At 35.0% G+C, this 27280-nt stretch overlaps 2 protein-coding genes across 4 annotated transcripts in view; one reads left to right on the top strand and one right to left on the bottom strand.

The window, feature by feature from the left end:
• Positions 1–11080, top strand: part of LOC107036144 (tyrosine-protein kinase Src64B) — a 28513-nt gene extending 17433 nt beyond the window's left edge. Inside the window, exons 3-7 of one of the 2 annotated variants that reach the window (XM_015253890.1) lie at positions 2490–2624; positions 3500–3710; positions 5164–5417; positions 7939–8649; positions 9830–11080. In XM_015253890.1, the coding sequence (XP_015109376.1) occupies positions 2490–2624; positions 3500–3710; positions 5164–5417; positions 7939–8649; positions 9830–10044 (1526 nt within the window). In that variant the 3' untranslated portion in view covers positions 10045–11080. Of the gene's footprint in view, positions 1–2489; positions 2676–3499; positions 3711–5163; positions 5418–7938; positions 8650–9829 lie in introns of both variants that reach the window. The other variant, XM_015253889.1, reaches the window with a different exon arrangement.
• A 7132-nt stretch (positions 11081–18212) lies between these two features.
• Positions 18213–22956, bottom strand: LOC107036159. 2 transcript variants are annotated; one of them, XM_015253908.1, is made up of 2 exons: positions 22379–22956; positions 18213–19614 (listed from the first exon to the last, which is right to left on the bottom strand). In XM_015253908.1, the coding sequence occupies exons 1-2, from the start codon at positions 22486–22488 to the stop codon at positions 18882–18884; spliced, it is 843 nt and encodes a 280-aa protein (XP_015109394.1). In that variant the 5' UTR covers positions 22489–22956; the 3' UTR covers positions 18213–18881. The 2 variants fall into 2 exon arrangements, with proteins under 2 accessions (XP_015109394.1, XP_015109395.1); XM_015253909.1 differs by having other exon boundaries at positions 18213–19611.
• Positions 22957–27280: the final 4324 nt, after the last annotated feature.

Genomic DNA, 27280 nt, shown 5'->3' with positions numbered 1-27280 from the left:
CTGTCTTCTCAGTGTGGCGGTCACTTCTCTCAGGCTTTGCACGTGGAACCAGTTATTGAAATACACTGAGAAAAAAAATTTCTAAGAAATAGAAATTCTATGATTGATCCAAATCGTTCATCGATTGAATAGTCGCAAAAGAAAATGCTATTGTAAGAAACAAATATCGATTTAATTTTAATGTTTTCGATTGAAAAAGAATGAGATCAGTTGTCTAAACTTTTTTTTTGTTGCTATCTACTTTTCAGTACATACAAAGCAATGTCTGTATTATCAGATATCTTCTTCGAATAAAGCATATAATTATCCAATTTATCAGCGTCACGATATCCCGCAAAAGAATATCTGTTCGATTGAAAGCAGAATTCATAGATGCAATAAAATATTCATTTGGCCTATGAGGAACATATTGTTGGATACTCATTGATGCGAGACTTTCGCGAAGCGCAGTTTCTTGTTTACAACAAACGCAATTCTTCATCATTTGAACTGATTATTTTTCCATTGCAATTGTGAAAAAAAAATTATTTGCGCCAAATCNGAAATCGATTTTGTCGCAAAAACAAGTATTTTCTAAATTCGATAGAATAAACAAAATATACTATACTATAACAAAATCGATTTCATACAATCCAATTTTGGTTTAGTTCAAATCGATATTTGTGTCTTACAATAGCATTTTCTTTTGCGACTATTCAATCGATGAACGATTTGGATCAATCATAGAATTTCTATTTCTTAGAAATTTTTTTTCTCAGTGCAGTATGAATCAAATCAGATTTAGACGCATTTTTTCTCAGTTTAAGGCCGGGGTGGGTTATCTTTCGAACGTTATCTCGATTGTTTTTCCATCTTCGTAATGTAAAATATATCACAATTTACATTGGATTTCATGTCACGCGGGAGTCCCTAAAAATTATGATCGTGCAATCAAAAAAAAGTAGAAAAAAACTGAATATTTTCAAAGAGCGTCTTTAATAAAGATTAAGAAAAACGTCCAATAGAGAGGAAATAGTGAATGGATAATTTATCATGGTAACTAACGATCTGACAGTCGTTGACTACTGTGACAAACGACGACCTAACAGCTATTAGATACATCAAATTATTAATTTGCAATTTCTTCCCGATTGGGTTTATTTCCCAATATTATTTAAAAAATGCTCTTTGAAAATTTTCAGCTTTTTTTCAACGTTTTTTTAATTGTACAATCATCATTTTTGGAGACTCCAGGGCTATGTAAAACTGAATAGCAATTGGAGATCATTTTAAATTATCAAAATAAAGAAAACAATCAAGATCATGTTCGAAAGATAATCGACCCAGGCCTTAATGACTGTTTTAGCTTTTTGAAGAAAAAAATGTTGAGAAACTGAGTTTAACCCAGCGTCGTATGGGATAGTCAATAACTTCAATATTTTGGTTGTAAACAAGAACTAAAATGCGATTTTGTTTCCATTAAATGTAAAAAAGAGAAAATCTTTGACTCTCGATAAGAAACATTGCCTTTTATTTCTCAAGTAAATTTCCGTAAATTCCATTATTTATGGAAAAAAAATGTTTGGAAAAATATCAACATGTTGTGAGATGTAATTTGAATCATTCTGGATAGGTAATAATTTTTTTTTTATTTTCCCACACAATTTGATTGGAAAATTCGAAGCTACAAACATCTAAGTTTATAATGCGTTCGGATACAACTATTTTCCGACAGTTCCTTGGATTTGAATGAGTTTCCACTTCGTTCCAACGAATGTATAAGATATCTTATTATCTAAATTTTTGTCATTAATTGTGGACTTCAGCATTGGTGCACTGAAGGAAATATCGACATTATATCTCAAAACTAATTTCTTGCGTCAAATATTTCATCTCTTGAGAATAAAATACTTGGAATAAAAATTCCGTATAATGAGTCAGACTGTGTAAGAATCCTGTGAAATACTCATGACTTGAACACGAACGCTTGGCGATAAATGGAGAGTTTCTTGACTCAAGAAATCGTTTATGTCGTATCAGAAGATGAGAAAATGGCTAAAAATACTAAAAGCTCTGATTCAGTGAATCATGGATCTGAGACTTTCATATTGAATGAATACAGAATTTATGCAGGGGCGAACCTTCAGATATTTCTAAAATATAACCATCAAAGCAATAATATCTTTTTGTTCTTTCAAACTTACTTTGTCTCTACAGAAATATTGTCTCATTTCCAGAAAAAAAAAACATTTTTTGATTCAGTATCATCCTCCTTTCGCCCGAAGAGCACCGATTTCTTGTCTGAAATCTATCATGAATTGTTCGAATATGTATGCGATGTTCTCCACTCAAGAAATTATTTTTGTCATATTATGTCGATTTTTCTCTTAGTGTGTTGTGATTTCTTAACAAAACTCCATTGGAATTCAAAACTTTATGGTTTCATTGAACGGAAATTACGTCGTATTGACGTTATTTTCCTCAACTAATCGATGGTATTAATGTTCCAGTCTATAACAAAAAAACCGAAGCAGCGCTCAGCTCTAAGAGCAATGGAAACTCGATGGATTCACGATACACGGCGGATCCAAATCAGAGTAGGGCTCAAGCGCGGGCCGACATAATACGGCCGAGGCACACACCGCGTAAGATACCACAACCCCTTAACTCAACCTCACCCGTTGTTGTTTCACCAAGTTTGTATTTTCGTTTTTTGTTTATAATTTAATCAGTTTTTAATTACTTTTTTATTAATTCTTGTTTCGCCTATTATTTTGCATTAACTCCAATCACAGAGACTTCTACTTCATTTTTGCGTTGCTATCTTTATTTATGATTCTCAATAAGACATATCATCGCCGTATAGCCAAAGGGGCGTAAGTGCCATCATTTCGATTTTTTTTCGATTATCTCTCGTAGATTCAGCGATATTCCTCGAAAATTCAGCTTCAAGAGCCAAGTCGACTTCAATCCTTTTACCGTTTCTCTACTGAATTCTCATAATAAATGTGCTCTTCCAACGTATATGACTGATAATGGCTAACAGACGTAAGCCTGGAGTTACGCCCCTTTGTCGTTGAAAATCGGTAATCACGCCCCTTTGGTAGAGATTTTTTTGTCAACACATTTTGGTTCAGAAATTGGACGAAAAGTCGAGAAACCATTGAAACGGGAAACTTACGCCCCTTTAGCTATATGGCAACGGTACCTATTGGTTTATTGGAAGCCAGATGAATGAATAATAGACAGTTTTGTATGAGCAATTGAAGTTGGTTTTTATTAAGACGTGTTTTCACTTCGAGAGCAGTCACAGAACTGAATAAAGAATATTGAAGTCACAAAGACCATAGCCTTTTTCTTATGTTTTCTTTCTCACCGGGCTTTATTATATAAACCCAAGTTATATCGTTCAGTAATGTGATCGAATTGTTTTTTATCCTTTCAATAATACTTATTGAACAGCGGCGAAAAGATCCTGTCTCGAACGTTGAATTCGAAGCAACAATTTTCCCTGTTTCAGTCCACAATCCAAGGACAAACAAAATTGTTGTGGCACTGTACAATTATACGGCGCGAGAGAGTACAGATGTGAGTTTTGTAAAAGGCGATCAGATGGAGGTCCTGGATGATTCTGAGCCAGACTGGTGGAGAGTCTTACATCTGAGAACCCTCCAAGAGGGCCTCATTCCCTGGAATTTCGTTGCAGTTGAGCGTTCCGTTGAGAGTGAAGAGTAAGTCTCCCCTTTCTTCTGTCCTCAGCTCCGTTAAGGGGAGACTACTGTGAGTTTTTAATGTCACGGGCTATGGGAATGACATTTCTCATACATTGAGGATCGATCATATATGTTTAAAAACGAATAATTAGTGCAAAAAACTAATTGTTTATTGTTCGTTTTCCCGCAAACGCTTAAAATGTTAAAAATAATCCAGAGCCTCCAATTTTTGAGCTACAGAGATTTTTGTTTGCAAAATTTTTGGAAAAATATATGCAATAACAATTGCGAATTTGTTTTTTGAAATTCAACTCCTACGCAGCTAATTTCGTTATTATTTTAATAAAAAAATTGCATCATTCATGTCAAATAGCCCGAAAAATATTTCTAAAAGAATCGAGAATATATTTTTCATATTTTAAGGATAATTTTTCTGCCTATGTTACATGAATGGGGTAAATTTTCCTTCAATAAAAAATCCAGTGTAACGGTTTTTGAAGTCAATCTATTCGGCGTATTGTGTCATTATATTTTTTATAAATGATGATAGCATACCTTAAAGATATAACAATAATACTTTATTATATTATATTCTATATTATATTATAATACATTGTATAATGTATTATATATAACACATTATGCGTATATAATGGTATATGTAATATAACATAATATCGTATACTCAATGTATGTTATTATTATTATCAGTTTATTATTTAAATTTTTTTCTTATGTACATTATATTTTGTAATACATATAGTACTCTATTATATATTGTATATTGCACATAGTATATATAATATAGTATAGCATAGAATATAATATAATATAGTATTATCGTAATATCTTTAAGGTATGCTACCATCATTTATAAAAAATCTAATGGCACAATACGCCGTATGGATTGACTTCAAAAAACTTCACACTGGATGTATTATATATATAAAAAAAATCGAATACATTCCTGAAACTTTTCCTTCGGAAAACTTGATATTCACTTCAGAAATCTAATATAAGACTATTCAGGACAATTGACATACATTAAGCCCCATGGAGTAGGGCATACGCGCGCAGAGCGCGCGGACTAATCTAGTTATATTAAAAAAAGCGAAATAAGCTGTGTCGGAGTCAAATTCCAAAACCTAATTCGTAATTGTTATAAATTTTTTCAATAATTTTGAAAAAAAAAAACTTTTGTAGCTCCAAAATTGGAGGCCCTGAACTATTTTTAACATGTTAAGCGTCTGCGGGGTAACGAACAATAAGCAATTTTTTTGCACTAATTATTCGTTTTTAGACATAGATAATCTTCAATGCACGAGAAATCTCACTCCGATATCCCACGATTTTTAAAACTCATAGTAGTCTCCCCTTAAATTTTTGCATTTACGTACTTTCCCTGCCCTTTATATGACAGCAATAGTGAACATGTAATTGGATTGTTTCTTTTCCCTTTGTTCTCGAAAAGCTGGTTCTTTGAGAACGTTTCGAGGAAGGAAGCCGGAAAATTACTCCTCGTCGATGAGAATCCACGTGGAACGTTCCTGGTGAGGCCGAGTGAGCATAACCCTCGGGGTTATAGCCTTTCTGTCAAAGACTGGGAGGAGGGAAGGGGACATCATGTGAAACACTACAAAATAAAGCCTCTGGACAATGGTGGATTCTTCATCGCTACCAATCAAACGTTCCCGACTCTACCAGCACTCGTAATGGCCTACAGCAGTTAGTATATTTTTTATACATATTAAATCATTGACTATAGACGGTACTTGTTGTACCTATTTCTTTTCAAAATCATCAATAATTTTAAAAAAGCACCTCTTAAATCGGTAACGTGAAAAAACCTGTCTATTTGGATTTAAAGTAGTACAGTATGCCGTTCGACATTCGCATGCAAAGAGCCCAAACTTTTAGGAAATTACTCTTGAAATTTCAAGTGAGAAAGCTTGAAATTTTTAACTACAAAATTACATGAATTTTCTGTACATTTCTTCATTGACGAATCAGTCAATTTCTTGAATATTCAAGTAATTCTTGATTTTCAAGTCCATACGGCACTGAAAAACATTGAAAATTTTGAAAATTCAGGCAATAACTTTGCTGAATTCTCAATTGATTGAAAATTGAACTGTCCAATTTTCACGATGAGTTTGAAGAATATTCGAGCTTTCATTGAAAAATCAATGATTCTTACATATGAAAAACCCAGTTTTCTTGAATTTTCAAGATGAACGAGAAGTTTAGTGAACGCTTTCACTTGAATTTGAATTCAACCTCACAACATGGAAAATTCAGCTGACGTTGTCGTGGAAATTTCAAGAAATTTTTAACAGTGCACATAGAACAAAAAAGTTCCTAGTTTGCAGACTCAAGTTTTAAAAGGAGACCGTAGCAAAGTTGCAAGGAGTTGTCCCTACCATGCTGATGATTTTACTACTCATTTTTTATTCTCCACAAATGGAAAAAAAAATCGAGTTTTAATTTTTTTATTAACGACATGTGGCTGTGCAGGCATAAAATCTTCTAAATAGTCCCCTTACCAGGATTTTTCATATTTTTAGTTCAATTTTGGTTAGCACATACATGATATAGTGACGAAAAAAAAGTGAATATGATGGAAATTGAAGGCCATGACACATAAATAAACTACAATGTTTCTTTGATTTTTTTGATCATTCATTTCACGAAACTGCCATACTAATGATAAAAAAACAAAACAAAATTGTAGTTCATTGCTGTGTCATAGCCTTCAGTTTGCACTATATTAAAATACGATTGTCTCTACCCACTCTAAGAAAAAAAATTGAAAAATTGGAATTAAAAAAAAACTCACATATCGTTAGCTTTATAACAGAGTAACGTAAGTGCCAAAAAATGTCCTCAGTCAAAAAGTTTCGAATCTTAAACTTGTTTCCATATAGTTACTTCTCATTTCTCACTTTCAGGAGAATTTTCGTATTTTGGCACTTACGTTACTCTGTTATGAAGCTAACGATATATTTTCGTCAATATATTTTGTGTGTGAAAACCAAAATTCAAGTCAATTCATCAAAAATCCTGGTAACGGGATTATTTTAAAGCTTTTATGCCTGTACAGCCACATTTCGTCATCGGAAAAAATTGGAACTTGATTTTTTATCATTTTTTGAATGCAAAAAATAAGTACCAACGTTATCTGTAAGATAGAGACAACTCCCTGCAACTGTCAAATTTCACCGCGGTCTCCTATTAATTGAGAAACTCATGATTCCACAAGGCACTGCACTGCGGATGAGAAGCTGATTACTTAATTCCAGAAGAAGAATTACATTCGGTATCCTTATATTCGGTACAAAAACCTCATTCATTTCAAGTGAGAAGAGTTTTCAAATCAAGGACCGCTTGATTCTTGAGTCGAGAACCATTGGGTTCTTAAATTTAGAATTTTTTCGGGGGAAAAATTTTCCGGGGATTTTTCTCCGGGGTATTTCTCACTGGGAAAAAACCGGGAACCAAAAAATTTCAAATGACTTGATTTATTTCATTCTCATAAATTATTGAATTTTTCTATCCTCACATGTTGTTGACGAAGGCAATAATAATTGCTTGAATCAAATAAGAAATTAGTATATCTGTTCCGCAATTATTAGATTGAACAGCAATTTCACGAAATTTTCATTTTTTAGAGTTGAATATCGCAGAAACTACGTACTGTAAAATTTTGTAAAAAATTGACCGTAAGAACCATTCTTTATAAGATGGAAAAACCGAGTTCGGGGAGACCCATAACTCCCGTTTGCCCTACACTGAGAGAAAAAAACACGTCTTGTTTGACATGCACTCTTTGCATGTTTGACACAAAAAACCTTTTTTTTATAATAAAAAAAAAACTATTTTCTTGGCACAAGTAAGACTTGTTTGAGAACTCTGTCATTTTTCTTTTAGTGTACAGTCAAGCACTAAAGTTCGTAAACAGAATACATAGAATGCAAGTTCAGGCTGTTCACGAACTTTAGTGGATCGACTGTATGCCTCGCGTGTTCAAAGCCTTCATTTCATCATTTATTATCTCCTAAACTGTGTAGTACACAGTTAGTTAGAATTTTTTTCAACAGCTGGGTAATATATAATATCAACATCTATGAAAAATATGGGGACAACGTAAGAAAGATCTGTTCACTAGGGATGTACCTAAGCGTCATTTAGTTTTCTCGTGAATATAACGGTGACACACTGATTTTCAAACATTATTATTTGCTCACAGAAAATGCTCTCGGTCTATGCCACGTACTATCGAAACCATGTCCAAAACCTCAACCGGATATGTGGGATCTCGGTCCAGAGCTCAGAGACAAATGGGAAATTAATCGAAGTCAAATCCAGTTGATCAGAAAACTCGGTCATGGAAACTTCGGTGAAGTGTACTACGGCAAATGGCGGGATAAAATTGAAGTTGCTGTGAAAACCCTCAGGCCAGGAACAATGTCAACGGAAGCGTTCCTCCAGGAGGCAGCAATTATGAAACAATTCAGACATCGACATCTTGTCGCATTGTATGCCGTATGCTCAAAAGAAGAACCTATCTACATTGTCCAAGAATACATGTGTAATGGCAGTTTGTTAGACTTCCTCAGAACGGGTGATGGAAAGTACATGCAGTTCGAAGATTTAATTTATATCGCTGCGCAAGTTGCATCGGGTATGGAACACTTGGAGAGTAAACAATTGATTCACCGAGATTTGGCCGCCAGGAATGTCCTTATCGGCGAGAAGAATAAAGCTAAAATTTGCGACTTTGGCCTCGCTAGGGTAATTGAGGATGACGAGTACTGTCCCAAGCAGGGAAGTCGATTCCCCGTTAAATGGACCGCCCCAGAGGCCATAGTTTACGGCAGATTCAGCATCAAAAGTGACGTTTGGTCCTACGGAATTCTCCTCATGGAACTTTTCACTTACGGACAAGTACCTTATCCAGGTAAAGCATTGTGATAAGTTCATTTCCTTAGGGAAAAAAATTACTAATCGTACAAAATTAAGTTCCTTTTAAGGAGACAGAGGCGGGGTTAATATTGTTCAAAGTAAACGTAAACTATTTATTGATCTAGCAGTCATAATTAAATCACAAAAATCCAGTGGTTTTATTTATTACTATCACATAGTAAATATTTTTATTGAATAAGTTTTATAAATCAGTAGACAGAATGAAACTCTTCAGTTCCATTTCACGACTACAACTATAAGTAATTTTTTGCAACGTATGAAATTACTAGCAAAACTTTTCTCGTTCTGAGTTACCAAAACCCTGAATATAAAATTTAAATGCCCGAGGCTAAAGGCTTTCGGACGATGGTCAGGGCTTGTTTGTGACGAATTTCGCAAAAATTTATAACAATATCATAGGACAAGGAATGATTAATCTGGTATAGTTCCTGTTACTTTTTTAAAACTCAAATATAGCAAGAGGGGATTGTCGGCAAAACTTGTGACTGTGATGTAGATTGGGATCTGTTTATTGCGTTGTTTTGCTCATTGGTTAAAATTTTAATTGAAAAAATAAAAATTACAAAAATTCAGTAGTGAAGTAGTAAAACGGTTTAAGTCGGTTTATCTCCCAGTTCAATTTTTCAAGAATATTTCCGAATCTAAGAGAGATACCGAAATTTTCGTAATTATATTTGTTGTAGCTCTCAATCGACTCTACAAAAAAGTTATAACAAAAATTTCGCTATCTTTCTTAGATTCCGAGATATTCATTGAAAACTGGCCAATAGTCAAAATTGAATTGTACCGTTTTACCACTTCCGTACTGAATTGGTCGAAAGTTGACAAGATTCGTTTGTAGTATTTATTGATCCATCATGTGATTTCAATAGGATTGATCCTATGTTTCTGCTGACTGGCTTTTTGTTTATTCATATGTTTTGTTTTGCACATTTTGTGTTCCGACTCGAATATTAATAGAAATAGTTTGACGAGATGTAGATTGCCGTCAAGAGCCTGATGAAGCTAAAATAATTTAGCGAACCGTCGTACTATGACAATTTAATCAACGTAGTAATTATTTCTTCAATATCCCCTGACCTTTCTTATATTAATATTTATATCATTCGATTCCGTAAATTAAAAAAATATTAACAAACTTTCATTTCTCAAAGGTATGCACGGACGTGAAGTGATTGAACAAGTCGACAAAGGATACAGAATGCCAAAACCACCGGGTCACCCACTGCCAGACAGCATTTATCGTCTAATGTTACAATGCTGGGACGCGTGTCCCGAAAAGCGGCCCACCTTCGAGTTCCTCAATCATTATTTCGAGTCATTCAATGTGACAAGTGAAATACCTTACCTAGAACCACCAACGGACTGATACACGGCGCAGATGTCGGCACAAATGATGCCGCACTATGCTCACTATCATCCAGCTCATCTTAATTGTGCCATGGAATTCTACGGTATTTATTGTTGAACAAAAAAAGAAAGAAAGGGCGATGACAGAGAAAATATTGTAAGAGAAGATAGATAATATTTGATACCTCGAGTTTACACCGAGACCTCTTGAACATTATATTTATATTCCTTCTGATATCGAAAAAACTTTTGGAAAAACACTGCCAGGTCTTTGCCAATAATTTGTAGTAGACTAAATGTCGTTAACTCTCTGACACAAAACGCTGAACAAAGCGTTGACTTCAAAAGGGTTAATGTCTATTTCTCGTGAGTTTGACTGTTGATTTCACATTTTTATGTATAAATGAGTGCCATGACCACGTTTTCATTCCACCATCGGAATTTTATGATTATCACATGTCGGGAAAGAAGATGTGTGTCTTCAACTGAAATTTTGGAGTTTTGAGATTAATAATGAGGAGAAACATTAAGGAAGTGGAGATTATACCTAAAGTTTAATCATTGCAATTTTGTAATATCCCATGAAGTTTTTATGGCAGAGAGAAACCAAAATAACCATCAGATTCTCTTGGACAAGAATATTGATAACTTTCGTATTAGTGACGGATGCTAAGAATGCGAAGGTAACTCGGGGGATCGTTAGAACCGATGTATCTTGAATCGGTGCCTTTGGGCAATCTTTTTCGAGGAGAACTTCCTGAAGTTCCATCAACGGTTCATTTTGGAGTTGAAGTTTAGAGATGAAACTAAAGACAATGCGCTATGATTTTCAGAAGGCGAGACGTTCACGAGAACTTTCCCGGAAGTTGATTCTTTATGTAAATTTCAACGGAGATTCTCATACATTTCGATTGTATTTATATTTCAAGGCCCGGTTGGATTATCTTTCGAACGTGATCTTGGTTGGTCTTTTATTTTGACAATCTGAAATGATATCCAATTGCTATTCGGTTTTACATAGCCCTGGAGTCTCAAAATATTGTTATTGTACAATAAAAAAAACGTTGAAAAAAAGCTGAACATTTTCAAAGAGCCTGTTTGAATAATATTGGGAAATAAACCCAATAGAGAGGAAATTCCAAATTAATAATTTGATGTATCTAACAGCTGTTAGGACGTCATTTGTCACAGTAGTCAATGGCTATCAGATCGTTAGTTACCATGATAAATTATCGATTCACTATTTCTTCTCTATCGGACTTATTTCTTAATCTTTATTAAAAACGCTCTTTGGAAATGTTCAGTTGTTTTTCTACTTTTTTTTATTGTACAATCATAATTTTTAGGGTCTCCTGCATGATGTAAAATTCAATGGAAATTATGATATATTTTACATTATAAAGATGGAAAAACAATCGAGATAACGTTCGAAAGATGCTTGTGCACGAGGGTCTTAAATCAAGTCACATTTTTTTTCGTCAATATATTACATGTGAAGAGACCAAAATTCAAGTCAGTCCATCAAAAATCCTGGTAAGGAAACTATTTTAAAGATTGTATGCCCGTGCAGCCACATGCCGTCATTGGAAAAAATTGAAACTTGATTTTTCTCATTTTTTGAGTATAAAAAATACCAAAGTCATCGCTCTGATGGAGACGACCCCCTATAATTTTCATATTTCATCGTAATCTCCCCTTAATCTCTCAGTCCAGTTTGAAGCTTCCTGATCTTTCAGTCTGTTTTTCTATAACACTTCGCGTCCCCGCTCTTTAAGATGCTATAGAGGGCTCGACACAAATTCCTTATCAATTTTTGGTCTAGGCCCCAGTCGAGCTTCTTTGTGCGTATCCCCAGTACCTCGAACCTTGAGAGTGCCGGAGATTAGGACTAGCACTGACCCACGACGTCTCCGAGATACCTCAGCTCTGACGGTTTCCCCGAGTTACCTTTGTATACGTACTGCTTTTAAGGGAAGAGTGAACTTAGTTTTTAGCTGTGGAAATACTTGAGAGAAGGTAATGATTGAGTAGTGGTGATATGTGCTGATGTTCACTCTGACATTACAAGCATTATACCTTTAAAATTCATCGATAATATATAATCGTCGAGAGACGAGAACATTATATAAATGTATGAACTCATACAAAATTAGAGGTACACTTATCTCGATATGTACGATGATTGACTTGATAGGGAAGAGTAGAGGCATGTTGTTGGTCGCGAGTTATGCTCGCCCTCGAATTTGGATGAGTTTTTATTGGTAAATTGGAGTTGGTACCGACCTTTTGGATCATACCAAGAGCTTACCAATCCACCAAATGTTTGCTATACGATTGGAGAATTTGGAGCGAAATAAAAAAGAAAGGGAATTGGTATTCCATCGCCGGCTGGAGCGATCGCGTCAACAACTTCCTAATTTAGAGCAGTTAGTGAGGTGTATACATCCCGAAAACGATCGATCGATGTCATTGTTCTGAAAGTTTTTTTCTTAACTGAAAATCGGTTGGGGCGAGCTGCGATAAAATTTGAAAGTCCTTGAATGGCAGAGTTATTGGCATTTGAGAAGAAACCAACCCTTTATTGAGTATTGGGTATTGCAAGGAGCACAGATGATTCCAACATTGCCAAAACACAATTTCTAATCAATTGCGCTAGAAATTGAATCATATAGAATTGGTTTGTATCTGAATGGGCAGAGGTATTTTTTTGGACATATCCATATATTATGCAAAAATTCCATATCTGTATTTTGTGTAGGGGGGCGTCCATTAATCACGTGACACTTTTTAGGGGGGGGGAGCAGGTATGACGGATAATCACAAAGGGCGAGGGGGGGTCTTGGGGGATATCACGTGTATTTTTTGTTGAACCCTGACAGTAGTGTTTGTTAGTGTTGAACAATGTTTTAACAATCTTTGGATTGATGACGACTCATGAATTCAGAGTCTCTTCTGTACGAAACGTGCTAATATAGAGAAGACTTTTCCCAAAGAGACACGATAGAAAAGGCTATTTCCAAAGAGGAACTATTTGCAGAGTGATCGATATCAAATATCGAAACATTACACTATTGAAATTAATAACTATGACTCATATACTTTAACGATTTGTTTTTGGAATTGTGACGTATTGAGATCGATCAATACGTCGATTTATAATAATTATAATTATTATGCCCAAAGTGGTGGACGATGGGAATGGGAAACGAGGTTTCTCATTCCCTTCATCCAAAGATTGCTCAGCAGTCCCACGGTGTCCCATGGACACCAGCGTAAGCAGTTCCACGGTTTCTACAGGTCCAGTTCAGGGTGCTGAACTGTTTGACTGTGTAGGTTTCTATACAAACGAATGCACGAAACCGTATTAGTGAAGAAAACCGTGGGATTGCTTAGGTAAGCATTTTGGGACTTTGACGAGTTTGGACGACTCGGAAAGCACCAGAGTACGTCAGAGTACGGCAGGAGTTGAAGATGGACGGACGTCCTCTCCTAGCCAAAAATCTAGAGTACGATCAGGAGCAAAACAGAGCGGATCTCTGAGCTCAGGCCTTCAGCCAACCAAGAACCAAGTCAAGTCAAGGTCCCAAAGTCGAGTCAAGTACCGCGTTATACCGACCCATTAAACACTACCGTGTATAAAAGGAAGTTAATATATAATTATTTTACCCACATTAGTACGGTCGGTTTAATATCGTTAACCCTCCCACTATCCTTCACTTATCCCTCCGATTGAGCGAACCACCCGTGAGCTCACCGAGACTAGCCGAGGTCGGAGGTAAACATGAGTTAAAAACGAAAAAATAAACCATTTCGTCACAGAATAAAATTATTTTTCGTTCATTAGACGTGTATAAAAGAGTTGTCTTTTTAACAAAAAAAAAAAAAAATTTTTTTCAAAAGCGATCATTTTTTATCCTGAGTTTTGAAAAAAAACACACGTGATAACATGCGTCGGGGGGGTCGACGAAAGGTCACGATTGATCACCAGGGGGGGAGGGGGTCAGAAATGAGCCAAAATTGGATCACGTGATTAATGGACACCCCATAGACTGTATTTAATATGTGCAAAATTTAATTTCGTCTAGACTAGTTTAGACGTTGATGTAGGGACGTCAATTTCGGACATATTAGGGAAAAATAAGCGGTGCCATTCATAAGGAATACCTCTGTATTCATATTGAGTATGGATATTTTTCAAAATCCATGCTTGTTGTTAGTTGTCTACATATCTATATGTAAATTAATTTCTAGCTCAATTCACCAGAAAGAGAACCAGGCAAACCACTTTCAAGGTTCGTTCCAATTAAAATCCCGTGAATTAAAATATAAATACCAAAAATTCTTTGATTTATTACGGCAAAATCCAGGGACTTCCAAATTCACCACAGTCTCCTCTTGAATCGTTTTATTGAAAATTGTGTTGAAATTTGAATTGTATCGTCATTTGCTGAGAAATTTTTGTGTCTCATACATATCCGTAAACACCTTTTGTTCCAAGCTGTCTGAATAGGTTTCAAAATCTCAAACTTTCAGTGTATAATGAAACATCGATTTCCCATTTTCGGAGTGAATATAGTAACGTAATAACTAATATATTTGATAAAGTTATGGAATAAGAAGCCAATCTATGTCAGAAATTCGAAACAATCCAAAGTGACTGCCGTGAGGGAATAGGTTTGAGACGTAGGGCTGGTTGTATCAAGTAAATTTGATCACTGTTGCCATTACGATGGTTTGTCCCAGAGTAGAATTTCAACAGACAGTAAAATATATTTACAACTTTTTCACGGAAGATTTTTATTGACGTCTAGAAGAAAATTTGTGTTTCTTTTCGCAGTCGACTAAATCAACATTCTCGAAAGATTCAACAATTGCAGAGTTTTCAAATCAGTAGCGAAGTGGTAAAACGGTTTAAGTCGACTTATCTCTCAGTTGAGTTTTTGAAGAATATCTCCGAATCTAAAGGAGATAATGAAATTTTCGTAGGAACCTCTTTTCTAGAGCAAATTAAGTGCTACAAGAAAGGTCTGAACAAAAATTTAGCTATCTCCCTGAGATTCCAAGATATTCACTAAAAACTGGCCAATTGTCCAAATCGAGTTAAACCGCTTTACCACTTGACTATTGAAATGATTGTTGAATTTTCCATCCGTGTTTATCTAGTTTATTCTATAACTTTTTAAGAATTTCCATGATTTTCCTGAGAAACGCACAACACTCGACGAAAATAGAGGAACGAAACGTCAATCTAACAGTTTCAGAAAAGAAATGAAATGGAAAAAAATAGTGAACTCAGTGAGCCAAAACTGAGCGCATTTCGTCTATTGTTAGTATCTCATTGCCTTGACCCAATCAACTGTGATTTTTTCCACTTTCCAAACGAATGCATTTATGTTAAAATTTTAATAATAGTTTCATCCATTCGCTGAGTTAAAAGACTGCTAAGAACCTGAGCCATGACGATGCATTTTTTTGCATCAAGCCCAATTCGTTGATCTTCCATCGTATGTGTTTCAAAGGAAATGGACATTGAGTGGAGATTACAATGAACTTCAGACATTATGGTTTTCCTATATTTCATGTATAAAAAAACTGATGATTGGTGGGAAAAAAAATCATTGTTTAGGATCTATTTGTCGTGCAGAGGCTTAAAGTGACATAATCGAAAAACCTGTCCAGTGTTCTCATTTGGTGAGACGAACAACTTTTTTTTCAAAATTAAAAAACACATGCAAGAAAGCAATTACAACTCACATGTTCAATACTTAACTCCTAAGCAGAGCATTTTTTTCGATATGAAAAAATTCATTGAACATGCGAGCTAATTCGAGATTGAAGTATGGGGACATTTATACTGAATAAGATTTCAAATATTGATGAAGTGATTCGCAAGGTACCCGGAAAAATGTTCCCTATATTTTCTTTTTCTGTGTCTCTTTCCGTTTTATTCTTTTTTTATAACAATGATTTGGAAAATGAAGACCCGGAAAAAAACGGAAAAACAGACAATGGAAAAAAAGATTCAGAAAAAAACTTATGGGATGAAAATTCAGGAAAGAAGGCTACATCTTAGCGACCCTTGCGACTCCTTTTTTTTATGCTTGTGACTTTTGCGATTCATTCTTTTTTGTAATTTTTCTAATTGACCCTCTCTTGTGATCTTTGTGTTTTTTTTTTCCTTTGTAACCCTTGTATTAGGACTTTTCTTGAGAATTTTCCTAATGGATCCGGCGTTGCAATCCTCGGAATCTTCCTTTCAACTTAAGGGGAGACGGAACCCCTTTGTCTACATCAAATCTTAGAATTGTGTTTTCTTCTACAATTATCAATTTCTATCTATGAAATTACTTTATCGACTCGATTATCGCATTGTTGAGCCAATGAAGTAGTTTAATGAATAAAAAATGATAATTGCAGGAGAAAACATAATTCTAATTCTTATTGTTCGTTTTTCTTCTAGATGCTTAGAGGTTCATTTTTTTCAAAAAATTTTAAAAACTGTGTAGAATAACAACTACGAATAATTTTTTTTCAATTCGATATTTAAGTAGCAAATTTTGTTTTAGTTTCAGATGAAAAATTGCATTATGAACGCAGAATTTGCTATTTCGAAGATTTCACGTTTTTGGTGAATATTTTTCCGGAGAACATGTATCCTAGAACCGATTCATAATTGTTATGCTGTACATTTTTGTAAAATTTTGGGGAAAAACAGTTCCCAGACAGCAAAACTCGACAATTTGCCGCAATTTATCGGCAAAATAGCCTTCTTTATGGCAAACTTTCGGATCACTGTTTACTGGGTTGTCATTACATTATTTCAAGCTTCTACACGACTATCGGACAATGAAGAATGAATTTTTTCACTAATTATCAGTTTACATATAAGAGTATACACACATGGAGCTCCTCACGACAATAAACCGTGAAGTTTAAAACTCATAATAGTCTCCCTTAATGTTCCCACCCCCGATAAAATAGTCAATAGATATTTGCGCAACCAGCCCTGAAGAAGAGAGATGAAAAGAATTTAAAAAACATAATAAATTTGAAATTAAGATGAAGAAAATGTTAGACCTACGAAGTGATTAAGAGGAAAATTGTAAATTTTCATAGCGATATAGTTTGTAAGTAGAATTCCCTTTGGAATGGAAATAATACATAAGAAATCACGGAAAAAAAAGTTTGATATATACAAAGGAAAGACTCTGCAGCAGATAATTTACCAGTAAAATCTCCCGGTAAAATACAACTTACTCATCTCAAATTTTGCAGTTGTTAGAACACTAAGATAATGTTAACGATATTTTCCATTTCATCGATGATAGAGGGAAAAATAATGCAATTTCCAACGTTGACATTGTGAAGTAGCCATTGTCATGTTTTTTTTAAGTAATTAGTTCGTAGCCGTGTACGTCCAACAACTTTTTTCTATAAAAGTTTTTATACCAACCGAAACGTTATCCATGTATGAACCGCACTGATATCCAAATGTAAGAAAGGTGTAGTTTGTTATATTTAATTAAAAATGAGGAGAGTTTTTTCCCCCATTCAATTCTCGATAATTCCCAGATAACAAGATGTCGACAATTCGTCGTTGTTACTTTTGAATTTTGATGAAAAAGTGAAAATTTAGAATCACGATCAATATGATAGTGCTAAGACAGTTTGAGGGACACAATTGTGCAGTAAATTGAAGGACAAATTTGACTGAGGGATAAACAATGATGAACCTTGAGTTTGTTTGCATTCGACTGAGAATTTTTGACTCGCGTGCCAAGATAATCAGTATCATGCCATATTTTTTTTTTGCCCTGCGACTCTCCCGAAATTTACATTTCACTGAAAATGCAGAAAAATCTGTATGTATATCAATTTAGCGATTTTATCAGTGTTCTCAGCAGACAGATAAAGAAAAAATAACAGAGTAAAAGTTTGTAAAGTGTCGTGAGGCTCGGCATAAGAAAAATTTCACCAAATCTGTGATATAGCGCAAACACACCTCAAAGTTTTGATACTGAATTTTCAAATTGTACGGGCCCCACGACATTGACGTCCAGATGATCTCATCATTACTGATTCACCAGAATATTTTCCGCACTGATGCGAAGAGTAGAAAAAAAGGAATATTTTTATTCAAGGATTAATTGTCGTCAGAACCAATCCATAATTTGCCATTACACACGGTTCGATGATAAACATAATATATTTCCTGATGGATTGACAAAGAAACAAATAATTCATAGAGAATACGATTGTTCATCACGATTGTTCATGTACCAAAGCTTATTACTGTATTTGTGGAGTAATTTAATGATTACTTTGTATATCGCTGTATTAATTACCTACCATTGTCGTAAAATGCTTATGCAAATTAAATATTTAAATATATTATGTATAATACTTCAACCAATCATGACAATTTTGCTGCCAATTCATCATTATTGTGATAGAATTGAGGCTTTCAATGACGGACAAATGAATCTTATTATCTTCACTTTTGTTTTATGAATTTTTCACTTCTTTCTTAAAAAATACAAACCATTCTCAACGATAAGGTGACATGCAATACCGTGCCATTGACATTATAGTGACAAAAATCGACTCGTTGACAAGATCAAAATTACACGGAGCGCAAAAAAAAAAATAACTAACATTATTTCGAACACTACATATGACATTACTAAATGATTTTTTTCAAAATGCAAAAAGTATTAGATTTCACACATGAGAATGCATGCCATGAAAAAAACAAGAAATTATGAGATTAAATTTGTTGCGCAGATAATTTATAATCAATGGAAGTAAATTAATATTATGAGAAATGAAAATAAGTGGTACATAATACATTGTACATTAAATATACATCATTTCGGCCATATGCGACATTTTCTTTGGGATATGAACGAATTCTTCAAAGTAACTAGCAAGTTCATCGATGGTAACATCACAAGATAATGGTGGTGATATTCTTGCTTGCACTGAACATGTATTTGTGCTTGTCGATTGGCCAGATGTTGATGAAGTTGGTTCATTACTATTATTACTGATACAGCCACCACCACCACCAGCAGCAGCAGAAGCGCTCTTCAAACTTGGCATCGTATTGCTTCTAGCGCGTTTAAAACTATTAGAACTATAACTTTCATTCAAACTCGTATCATCTTTAACTACCCGTTCATTATTAATATTGAGTGCTTTAAAGTCTTTTGTCACCGAACCATGGCCGAATGTACGTGAGTGTTTCTTTCGCCTACTCGAAATACTGATTTTACATGTTTCTTTCAGCATTGTACTTGCAATTGATTCACACAAAATGTTTGAAGTTCCATTATCATTGAGTTTAAGAACAGCTTCCCTTATTATACAATTCTTTTTTGGCTGATCGATAATTTTATCACTTTTTGATGGCTTAAAGTTCGTTGTAGGTTTAACACCACGTGGACTGATGAAATTCGGTGTTGCTCGATTTGGCATTGATTTTCTCCTGAACAGATAACTTGTGTCTTGGTTTTTACCACGACCGTTTGAACGGAAGGGGTTTGAAGACTTTGATTCCTCGATACTTCCACTGCTGCTCCTGCTCCTGCTTATGAACAAATTTCTTTATGTTAATATTATTTTGTTTCGTTTTTTGTCATGTTGAAATCGTTATTTAAACGTTAAATGCTAGCCAATTTTAAAATATTGTCGGGGAATCCAGGAGGTGATCAATCACGACGGAATTCAAGTTCTGGAATTAAGAATATCCTAGTATCTTGTATAGTTTGGTACAGACTGGACTGTAGATTCAACAATTTTCAATCATTAAATTTGCGTGAATTATTTTGCATGAGAATGTTTTTAAAATTAAATTGCGTGGGGAAAATTGAAAAAACTCAGAAATATTCAACGTCATTCAAAATACATTTTGCACAGAACTATTAATTTTTTAAATATTCGGTGTTTATAAATAAATAATTCAAACCGTTTAAACTTTCGGTAGTCTTTTTTTTTACGCATGAAATCGATTTCTGGTACAATTCTGAATATAGATAAATTTGTTACGATTCCGAACGAATGATTGTTATGGTGGAAAATTGATTGTTTATAAATTACTTATAGCAAATGCTCGTAACTCTCAAAAGGTGCACTTTTTAAATTATTTTATCAATCTTCCAAAAGTAAACTTTTTAATTTTTTTTTAGATTTTCAAAATGTTTTCTAACGGTTCAATATCAAGATTGAACTTCAGACCTGCAAAGTTTAAATAATAAAATCATTGTAAAATGTCCGGAAACTTAGGATCAAATGGGGCTCAAATGAAATCTCTGATCTTCGACTACACAAATAGAAAAGTATTTCACTGAAAAAAAAAGTGAAGTAATTCACTGAAAAAATGATCGAGTCGATAATGTAATTTCATGAATATAAAGTAATAATTGTAGAAGAAAACAGAATTCTAAAAATTCATATAGACACAGGGGTTTTGTTTCCCCCTAAGGAAAATTCGTGTTTCGTGGTAGGATCTAAAATAATAAAATCACCTAAACGGGAATATGACAGCTTCCATACGTCCAAGAATGTTTTAATTAGCAGAAAAAAATTATTTGAAGTGAAAATAACAAAACAAAGAATAATTAAATTCAGAAATAGTTGAATTCAACCGAAATTTATGGACGACTGGGCCATATTTTTTTTATTTATTAAATGCCGATCAATAGAAAAAATAATTGATCACACGATTATACACGAGTAATATTATTGAAAGGTGAAGGTACTTATGGAATATTCAATACATGTTGAAATCGTCCAGTACTAACTCCCGTCCAGAAATTGACCTGTTTACCCTACACTGAGAAAGAATTACTTTTGCCAAAGAATCATTTTCTTGAGAGAATAATTCATTTTTTCTTCCAAGTCAGTCATTGCCGGGTGGTCCAAGTAAGTCCAAATATCTTCAAATATTACAATTATGTTGAATTATGGGATGTTTATGCTACATATTACCTTGAATGAACTTCATTGACAATTATTAACATTTAGAATTATTCAAAATTATTTTACCTCAGAAAAACTCAAATTTTAATAAATTGAATAATAATTAAGGGTGCTCATTCAAGGTCATCGCGTGCTAAATGGAAAAAGGTCGTATAAACCTAATGTAGGGAACGTCAAATCTGGACTATTTGGGCTCTCTAGAATCATTTTAACCCGACTCTTGCGGACAATTTTTTTTGAAGCATACGACCTTTTTCCACAAATGTGTCTCCAACAGAAATTTGAAGAGAAAAATGAAGAGAAAACAGCGAAAAGTTTTTTTTTTCACTTTTCCACTATTGGAAAAACATTTGTGGAACAAGGTCGTATGCGTAAAAAAAATGTCCTCAAAAGTTGGATCAAAATGATTCTGCAGAGTCCAAATCGTCCAGATTTCATGATCCCCAGATTAGTTTTATACGACCTTTTTCCATTTCGTTGACCTAAAAATGGCAAAATAATGCATATAAAAATAATATGGTCATCTCATAATCATCTGTAGCATAATGATCTCAATTCAGTAGCGAAGCGGTAAACCGGGTCAAATCGATTTTGACTTTTGGCCAGTTTTTCATAAATATCTCGGAATCTAAGAAAGATAGCAAAATTTTTCTCATGACCTTTTTTATAACCTTCAACTGGCTCTACGAAAAAGGCGGTGAAAAAATTCTTTTATCTCTTTTAGATTTTGAGATATTCCGAAAAAACTGGCCAATACTCAAAATCGACTTGACCCGGTTTACCGCTTCGATACTGAATTCAACATAATTGTAATAGTTAACGACGGACTTGGACCACCTGGGAATGATTGCCCTGGAGAAATACACCCCTTAAAAAATAAATTCTTCTCCCTAAAAAATGATTCCTTCATAAAAGAATTTTTTTTTCTCAGTGTATCCTAGAGAGACTCAATGATCCAAGCTTGAAAAATTGGAAACGATTGCCGAATTTTCCAGATTCTGCACCGATCTGGATCTTCCCACATCTTTTTAGAACATTCCGCGATTTTCCGGAGAATGACAGACATCTCAAATCGTATACATGAAGTCTGATAACAAGATACTAGAAGGGATAAATAATTTCTCCTTTATGATTCTCGTTAAAAGTTATGTAGAGAAATTTCGTAAACATAACCAGAATCGGGTGACTCATCAATTTCGACACAAGGTCATCCGGAGTGTATGCCTTCGAGCAATCGAAAAATGGAATTTTGAGGCAGGAATGTTTTATTACTAGACTAGATTGAAAGATTATCAATCCTTCTGAGAAATATCGGAAGTACTCTAGCAAATGGGGGATATTGGGGTTGATAAATAAGAAAAATGGTAACTCACTGTGGACAACTGGTTGACAATCGATCAATTTCAAGTTTTTCTAGGCTAGCTGGCAGCACCTCGTCTGCCATAATCCTGATCCTTGTGCCCTTGACTCTCAGTGGGAACATGACATGATGATGTTACAATGTTGACAAACAAAAGTTGACACTTGGAGATGGAAGTTTCGAGAAGTTTTGTGTTTTGTATAGATTACAAAACAAAAACGCAAATTTCCAACGAGAAAACGTGAAATTATCTGATTTTCCTCACTTTTTATCAGAAGAGTTGAAGGTTCAAGCGCAGAGAAATCATGAAAATGATAGAATAATAGTAACACTCAATCACGGATTCTTTGTTTTTGTCAGTTGTCACTGCCAGTGTCTTCAATGTTGTACTTTCTCAGTGCGAGCGTCTTCAGTCATCTCAATGCTGGGCTTGTCCCGCAGTTCCAAAATTTAACACTCTTATTCCAAGGTCAATTAATAATCCGCAAAAAAACAAAGTATAAATATAAACAGACAATTGCGCGCAACTGCCATTTTCCCATTATTATATATTATATATGCCACACTGTAGGTATATGATATATTGCGTTCTACAACTACGTCAAAGAGGATAGACTAAAGTAGAGGCTCAGATCCGGGGGTTTGGCCGACCCGAGAGTGAGGCTAGTACGACCCCATGGCAGAGAGGGCGACGCGGTCGATTTCGGTGTCTGGCCGAGTTCGCTATTTCGGTAACTCGGCAGTAATAGCAGTTCCGCTGTCACAGGGATAGTTTCGAACGGGAATTTATGCCCTCCTCGTCCTCAACATGTTCTTAATGTTTTTCAGGTGATTCATTTGCTGGCTAATTAATATTAAGGAATGAAACCCAGACGGTGTGATGGAGAATTAAATTCCCCATCAATCGATTCCCATTGCATCCCTTAATCTCTGTAACAAAAAAATACAAACTACGACAAAAGTCATGGGCCAGTGAGAAAAATAATTTTCTATCTCGGCGCACACTGACTTTTCACCAGTCGCCCGCGAATTAAAAATTCACTTCTCCCCTCCTAATTGAGATTAAGGGATGAAAAAAGGGCAGTTGATTCATTATCAATATTTATAAGGTATTCATGAGAAACTAAAATTCAATGAATTCCATTTCTTCATTTCAACAAATAATAGATCAGCGCGCGCGACAGCGCGTGCATAGATCTTGTCACCTAAATGGGGGGATATGATGGATTCCATACATTCATAGTATATTTCGTCATTAGGCCGAAAAAAACTTTTTAGGCCGGATGACGCTGTTGTACCCAGCGTGGGGGGTACTTATAATTATAGTAGGTTCTAGGCTTAAAGGGATAAATCCCACCAATGGTTTATCGGTATTTAAATATGAGAATTTATTACATGATTATAATTACTGTGTCATCTGACTGATTACAAAGAGTTTACGACTTTTGTACGCGTCGGAGTCCAATTCAGCTCTGTCCTGTGCAGACCCAACCGTCTCTTAAATAATACATTGATTGTTTACATTTCATCACTTGGTCAGCATAATCCAGTTACGCTGGCAAGTGTCACGTTGACAATACTGTATGTCCACATATTAAACAATAACGCAATTGACCAAATCTGGGGCATAACACGCACAATATCACAATATTTTTTGTGATAACGGCTGTAAGTATCGATTCACGAACGCGTAGCTTAGGGCCGGAATGACAATAAGAATGTTTTAATTAGCAGAAAAAAATTATTTCAAGTGAAAATAACAAAATAAAGGATAATTATATTAATAAATAGTTGAATACAGCCGAAACCCCTAATTTCTGAACGACTGGGCCATATTTTTTAAAATTTATTATTAGGGGGCTTCGCCCCCTGCTCGCCTCGCCCACCCCAGGGGGGCTTAGCTCCCCCGCTTGCTTCGTTCGCTCCCCCCCCAGTCTTCTTGGGTATGTTTAGATGTTCGTATTATATGTAAAAAAAATTGATAGAATGATTTACCTCCTTTGAAAAATTGAGATTTTTATTATTTCCAAAGGGCTCCAACCAATGCCTTTTGTGGTGAGACTCGACAAAAGGCGTTCATTTTCGCTTCCGAATGGAAGCATTGTAATCGTTCGATTTTAAGTTTCCAATTTTTTGTGCTAGGGTGACTAAGTTTGGTCCCAGGAGTCCGAATATGCTATTTTTAGAAGGTGTCTGTATGTGCGTATGTATCGATGTATGTATGCATGTGTGTGACATTTTGTTTTACGTTTTTCTCCATAACCGATCGATGGAATTCCATAATTTTTTTTCTAAATGTAGGCTTTGATAAGCGCTTTCGATTGACCCCACCCAGAATTCAATCGACCGTATAGTTTCCGAGATATTTACATTTTTCGAAATTTCATTTTTCGACGATCACCCGGGAAATAATCATTTAAATCGATTCAATGAGGGCTCAAAAAATTCGCATTGATAGTATGTTGACCGAGTTCGAAGATGGTGGCAATAGCATTATTCACTCTTGAGTTATAGCCTTGTTTTGTATGTATGTTATTAGTTAGAGTTTAATCGGATTTAGTGGGAGTTTACTTGGGGTCTAGTCGGAGTTTAGTTGGGGTTTAGTCGGGATTTAGTCGGGATTTAGTCAGAATTTAGTCGAGATTTAGTTGGGATTTTGTCAGAGTTTAGTTGGGGTTCAGTAGGGGTTTAGTCAGGGTTTAATCAGGGTTCAATCTGGGTTCAATCTGGGTTCAATCTGAGTTGAGTTATAGTTTCGCTGGGGTTTAGTCCAGCTTTAGTCGGGGTTCAGTCGAAGTTAAGTCGAAGTTCGTCGAAATTTATTTGGAGTTTAGTTCCGGTTGATGAAGGTTTAGTTGGAGTTGAGTTAAGGTTACTACAGAATTTAGTTGGAGTCAAGTCAAGGTTGAGTTGGAGTTAGTTGAGGGTTAATTCAGCTTCAATTGAGATTCATGAGCTTAGTTCCACCGGGAGCTAGATGAGAGGAGAGGTGGACTAAACATCGACTAAAACTGCAGTGGAAACGAGAAAGACTTTGATTTTTTCCATTTCCATCGCAGTTTTAGTCGCTGTTAAGTCCAACTTTTCTTTCATCCAGCTCCCGGTGGAGCAAGGCTCAATGTAAGTCTAAATGGAGGTTCAATTATTGTTTAATTGGGGTTTCATGGGGGATTAAATCATGAGAATAAGTATAGAAATAATTTTTAAGAATTATAATTGTAATGAATTTAGAATTTTAATTCTAACTAGGAGGCAACCGAAACATACAACAGTTGTCATTAAGAAAATCATGAAGGAAATGTTGAAACTGAGAATCATATCCATTCGGAAGCATATTGCTAATTTATTAGCAAAAAAAACTATACAAAAAAAAATATCCCACTTGTTTCATTTAGTTACATAGAATAGTACGGGGTATACTCTTATTATTTTTTAAGGATTTGACTAGCATAGAATGTGATCCCTACATTTTATTTATGGAATATTCAATGCAAGTTGAAATCGTCCGGAAACTAACCCTCGTCCAGAAATTGACCTGTTTACCCTAGAATAATAATAATAAAATAGTTGGAGAGTATAAAATAAAATCAAAATGAGCGAGATGTATTTTGTTATTGGGGTTTTCATGTTGTTTGAATTCGTGGGAGAGACCGTAGCATTCATGAGGCGCTGTCAATGAAACTTCCCCACAACGGTACTTTCAGTCATTTGTCATGTTCTTCCAATGAATCCGGGGCCTCTTATTGAAAAGTTTACCGCCATCAAAGGAATACCTATAACGAAATATTTGGGTACACTTTTCTACAGTTTTGCTTATTATTTTACGTTCCCCAGTTAATCCGTGGCCGTTATGTAGTTTATTGGACGTTCGATAATTCATTCGGGATTTTTCCTCTCTTTTCGTTTATTGCGATAATCCTTTACGAGATCCCCCACACGGAGAGAAATATTCACTTGTAATACCACAAGAGCTTCAAAATTATCGGGTATTTTCCGATAGCTTCGTTGCAAACAAACGAAGGAGTCAAGTTTTTCAGGTTAAAAAATCACGAATGCGAAGCACGAGTGATTTTTCCTGAAAAACTTGACGACTTCATTTGTATGCAGGCAACCTTGAGGAAAATGCCCGATTAATTTTGAAGCTCGTGTGGTATTCGGGGGATTATTTTGCCAATCCAAATGTCGGGCAATATAATTGGACCATGAGACGAAACTCACAATTGAGAAACGAAAATTGTATAATTAACGCAACGACACAATTGAATTCAATCTGTCAGTTTGACGAGGGGTTAATTCAACTGCATGATGTTTTGTTTTTTTTTATATAGCAATTACCAGAGAAAATTATCAAAAAATTATCAGTTGAAAACTCTGTAGCTTGTACCACGTGATGTCGAATGGGCCAATTATATTGCCCGATATTTGGGTTGAAAAAATAATCAGTAGTAATACCTCAAGAGCTTCAAAATTATCGGGTATTACCCGATAGCTTCGTTGCAAACAAATGAGGGTGTCAGTTTTGCAGGTTAAACAATTTTTCTGCAAAGTTTGGTACGATGGTTTGTTTGCAGGGGAGCTTGAGAGAAATATCCGATTAATTTTCATTAAGCAGAATGCAGTGGACAACATCAGGAGGTGAATTGGGGAAGATTTGAAGAAATTATGTTAATAGAATAACCCGATTTCCATAGACTGTCAAATATAAGATTCTATCTGAAATGAGCCGAAGAGATAAAGAGCTACTGCGAAATATTCAAAAGCTAGGAGGAAATATCCGAAATAAAACTGTCGGGTAGCCTCACATACTGCGCTCTGATTGGTCGAAATCCGATTGGGAAAAATAATCAGTAAAAATTACGGAACAATTCACGTAATCCGCAATGGGGAATCGTTTTCCGGCAATTTTTATAGGAAT

This window comes from Diachasma alloeum, unplaced genomic scaffold (genome assembly GCF_001412515.2).
Source record: "Diachasma alloeum isolate Michigan unplaced genomic scaffold, Dall2.0 Dall_scaffold_00206, whole genome shotgun sequence".
NCBI lineage: Eukaryota > Metazoa > Arthropoda > Insecta > Hymenoptera > Braconidae > Diachasma > Diachasma alloeum.
Note: the sequence above shows the minus strand (reverse complement) of the source record. Positions and strands in the feature narration are given on the sequence as shown.

Excerpts from the sequence above, each read along its gene's own strand:
- LOC107036159 (XM_015253908.1), bottom strand. The coding sequence starts at position 22,488 with ATGTTCCCACTGAGAGTCAAGGGCACAAGGATCAGGATTATGGCAGAC. Across the intron at positions 19,615-22,378 it reads TTGTCAACCAGTTGTCCACA|CAGGAGCAGGAGCAGCAGTG; the intron begins GTGAGTTACCAT and ends TTTGTTCATAAG.